The sequence below is a fragment of the Dioscorea cayenensis genome, chromosome 10 (assembly GCF_009730915.1).
Source record: "Dioscorea cayenensis subsp. rotundata cultivar TDr96_F1 chromosome 10, TDr96_F1_v2_PseudoChromosome.rev07_lg8_w22 25.fasta, whole genome shotgun sequence".
Classification (NCBI taxonomy): Eukaryota; Viridiplantae; Streptophyta; class Magnoliopsida; order Dioscoreales; family Dioscoreaceae; genus Dioscorea; species Dioscorea cayenensis.
Window position 1 is genome coordinate 20318249 of NC_052480.1, and position 3540 is coordinate 20321788.

Consider the following 3540-nt stretch of genomic DNA (forward strand, 5'->3'; position numbering starts at 1 on the left):
GCCACATTTTTTTTATAAAAAATTTTTTACGAGATTATATATATATATATATATATATAGGCTACATACATTATAAAATAAAAGTTTACAGCAATGTGATTCAAACATGATTATATATAAATATTATTGACTAAAAGAAAAATGATTTAATATTTAAAACTAAAACATTATTTAAATAATAATAATAATAATACTATTAATAATAATAATAATAATAATAATAATAAACACTTGTCCATCTTTTGATATCTTTAATGACAAAATGGTAAACATGTATATCACTAATTTGATGAATGTTTATATCATCTTGTTTGCACTTCAATGTTCAATGATACATAACTTTAACAAGAAAATTGCCTGTTATGTAGATGGATAATTGGATCTCAAACAAAAGGGGGAAATATTATGCTACCACATTTACAATGATGGTAGTTATTATTTGGATTATAAATGAACAGATAGGGATGCATAAATCATCTAGGTCAAAGGAGCCTTCTGTGTTTAGAGACTTGACTAGGAAGCGACACATGCACCGTATTTTAAGGAACGGGAAAGATTATTGTGTGAGCTACCTCAGAATGGATGTGGGGCCCTTTATGCATCTTGCATCAATCATGCGTGATAAATACCTCTTACGTGATACAAGAAATGTGTCCATAGAAGAACAATTGGCTATCTTTTTGCATATGATTGGGCACAACACAAAAAATAGAATTATGCGAGTTGAATTTTTACGATCGGGGGAGACTATTAGTAGATACTTCAACGATGTTCTACGAGCAGTTTGTTACATTCGAGATGATTTTGTACAACCTCCACGACATAGTTGCCATCCAGACATAGAGACCAATCCTAGTTGGTATCCATTTTTTAAAGTAAGTGAACATTTCTTAAAAATTACAATCTTATAAAACTAATGTAGTTATGCCAACTCATATGAAATAATTAATTGCAGGATTGCATTGGATTATTAGATGGAACACATATAGTGGCATCTGTCCCACCAGAAGAGTTACCACGTTTCCATGGGCGTAAAGGACCAACCCAAAATGTGCTTACTGTAGTGGACCCAAATCTAAAATTTACTTATGTCTTAGCAGGGTGGGAAGGGTCAGCAAATGATTTTACAGTTTTGAAAGATGCTATATCACGCCCTCAACCTGAGGGGTTAAGGATTATACAAGGTATGTAGAAAATATTTGAAGGAAACAATTATATAAAGAAATGTTCTAAACTTTAGGTGCTTGGTGTAGGAAAATATTATTTGGTTGATGCTGGCTACACCACAATGTCCGGTTTTATTGCACCTTATCGTGGAGTTAGGTATCATTTGAAGGAGCACAGTGGCGTGCAATCGACAAATTTTTAAAGAATTGTTTAATCTAAGACACGCATCTTTACGTACAAGAGTCGAGCGTGCCTTTGGTATACTTAAGAACCGTTTCAAAATTCTGACTTCACAACCATTCTATCCATTTAAGACTCAAGTGAATCTAGTACTAGCTACTTGTATCCTGCATAATTATATTTTATGTGTTGACCCAAATGACCAGATCATTCAACTTCCAGATCCAGAAATTGAAGATGTCCCAATCATTTCTCAAAACCGCTCCCAACGTGAACAAAGAGAAGAAAATAGACTGTGGGTTGAATTGAGAGACAAGATTGCCAATGAGATGTGGTTACATTATACAACTTCTTAGATTGGGCCATTACTATGTTTATTGTAATTTATTGTTTTGTCAATATAACTATGTTTATTGTATTGGAGAGTAAATAATATTTGATATGTTTGATGTTCATGTTTATTTTCTTCATGTCAACATTGGAGAATAATTGTTATTTAATTAGCTTAATATTCATGTGTGAATATGGTTGTTTATATCATACATGATCATTATTGATAATGCAGGATTTTTATAGCTCACAACAAGATGGATGGCACCACAGTGGAGATTGGTAGTTCATCTGGGGCACGTGCCAAACGTGGCACACCCAACAAGAGCTGGAAAACTGAGTATGATGATTTTCTCATTCCTGTTCTTGTGGAACAGGTAAAGAAAGGCATGAAATGTGATAAGACTTTCAAGAAACCAGCATTTGTATATGCTGCAAGTGCTGTCAATGCTAGGTTTAAGACAAATTATACAGCTTACAATGTTGAGAATCACTATAGAACATTGAAGGCACGATTCTGTGAGATAAAGAAAGCAAAAGGATTAAGTGGTGCTGGTTGGAATGATGCAGAGAAGATAATCACCCTTTCCGCAGAAGTGTACAAAACATACACAGAGGTAATTTAAATACAAATAAATTTAAATGCTTCCACACATTGATAATAAGTGTACTATATATATTTTCTTTGAGTATTGTAGGCTCATCCAGCGGCAATACCATTTATTAACAAGCCACTAAGCAACTATGATGGGTTATGCATTATTTGTGGAGATGATAATGCTACTGGATCCTATGCGACCTCTATGTTTGCAAATATTGAAGAGAGATTGGAAGAAGAAGACATGGAGTTAGAAGGTGAGCCAAATGAAATACCTGTCAACAATGAAGATAATAGTGACCAAAACATAAGCCCACCAGTTCATAGTAGCTCATTACCTTCGACACCCATTAGAACCCAACGAGGCACAAGAAGAGGTAATGCTCAAGTCAATGGTGCTTCTATAGCAGACTTGATACTTGCAGTTGATAGAATGGGAGCAGCAATGGAAAATCCTGCACTTATGACATCCATGATCTACAACAAGGTGTTCGAAGTTGAGGGATTTGAGGATAATCAATTGGAAGAGGTGTTTGACTACCTTGATGCACATGAGGGGGAAGGTCGGAGGTTTGTCCAGAAAAAACTTGATATGAGAAAAAGCTTGGATCGAGAGATTCCTTAGTTCTCCCATGGCCTGATATGCTATGTAATATGGAATGCTTTATTTATGTTGAACTATTAGCCATGATGTTGTCATAGACAATGCTTATATGAACTTTAACTATCAACTCCTTTGTGTTGTTTATTTTATTTTGTGTTTGAATGACTCAATGGTAATCTATATGCATCCTATTTTTGAATTATTCCTGGATGAATCAATCAATGGATGAATTTATTCATGTTTTGGAGTGATGGTTGTTATGCAGGAAGTGTTGAGCCATGTTGTCATATGTCTACATTCATGTTTATTTCTTATTGTCTGTGACATGGATATAAAAGATGTTATTGGCACATTGATTGTCAATGAAAGGATGCTCGAGTCATATGTGATTACAAGAGATAGGTTTCTTGTTTCAAATGGCAATAGGATTATATTGTTGTTATAAATTGTCTTTCATATAATTATTATATTTACTATTGATATGTTAAATACTGTCGTATGTTTATAAATTCAACACAGAGTTTCTTGGTGTTTTCAGTTATTAGTGCCTAAATTGTTGCTTTTTAAAACCTGGATATCTTATAAAAAAAATTATGAAATTTGAGTGATTCCAATGTGCTAATGTTCACTTAGATATTTGTTTGCATTTGAATACCATATT

At 33.5% G+C, this 3540-nt stretch overlaps 1 protein-coding gene across 1 annotated transcript; it reads left to right on the forward strand.

Annotated features, from left to right (window-relative positions):
* Positions 1 to 1934: 1934 nt before the first annotated feature.
* On the forward strand, positions 1935 to 2900 carry LOC120270346. The gene is made up of 2 exons (XM_039277346.1): positions 1935 to 2294; positions 2376 to 2900. Exons 1-2 carry the CDS (start codon positions 1935 to 1937, stop codon positions 2898 to 2900), a joined length of 885 nt encoding a protein of 294 aa, XP_039133280.1.
* Positions 2901 to 3540: the final 640 nt, after the last annotated feature.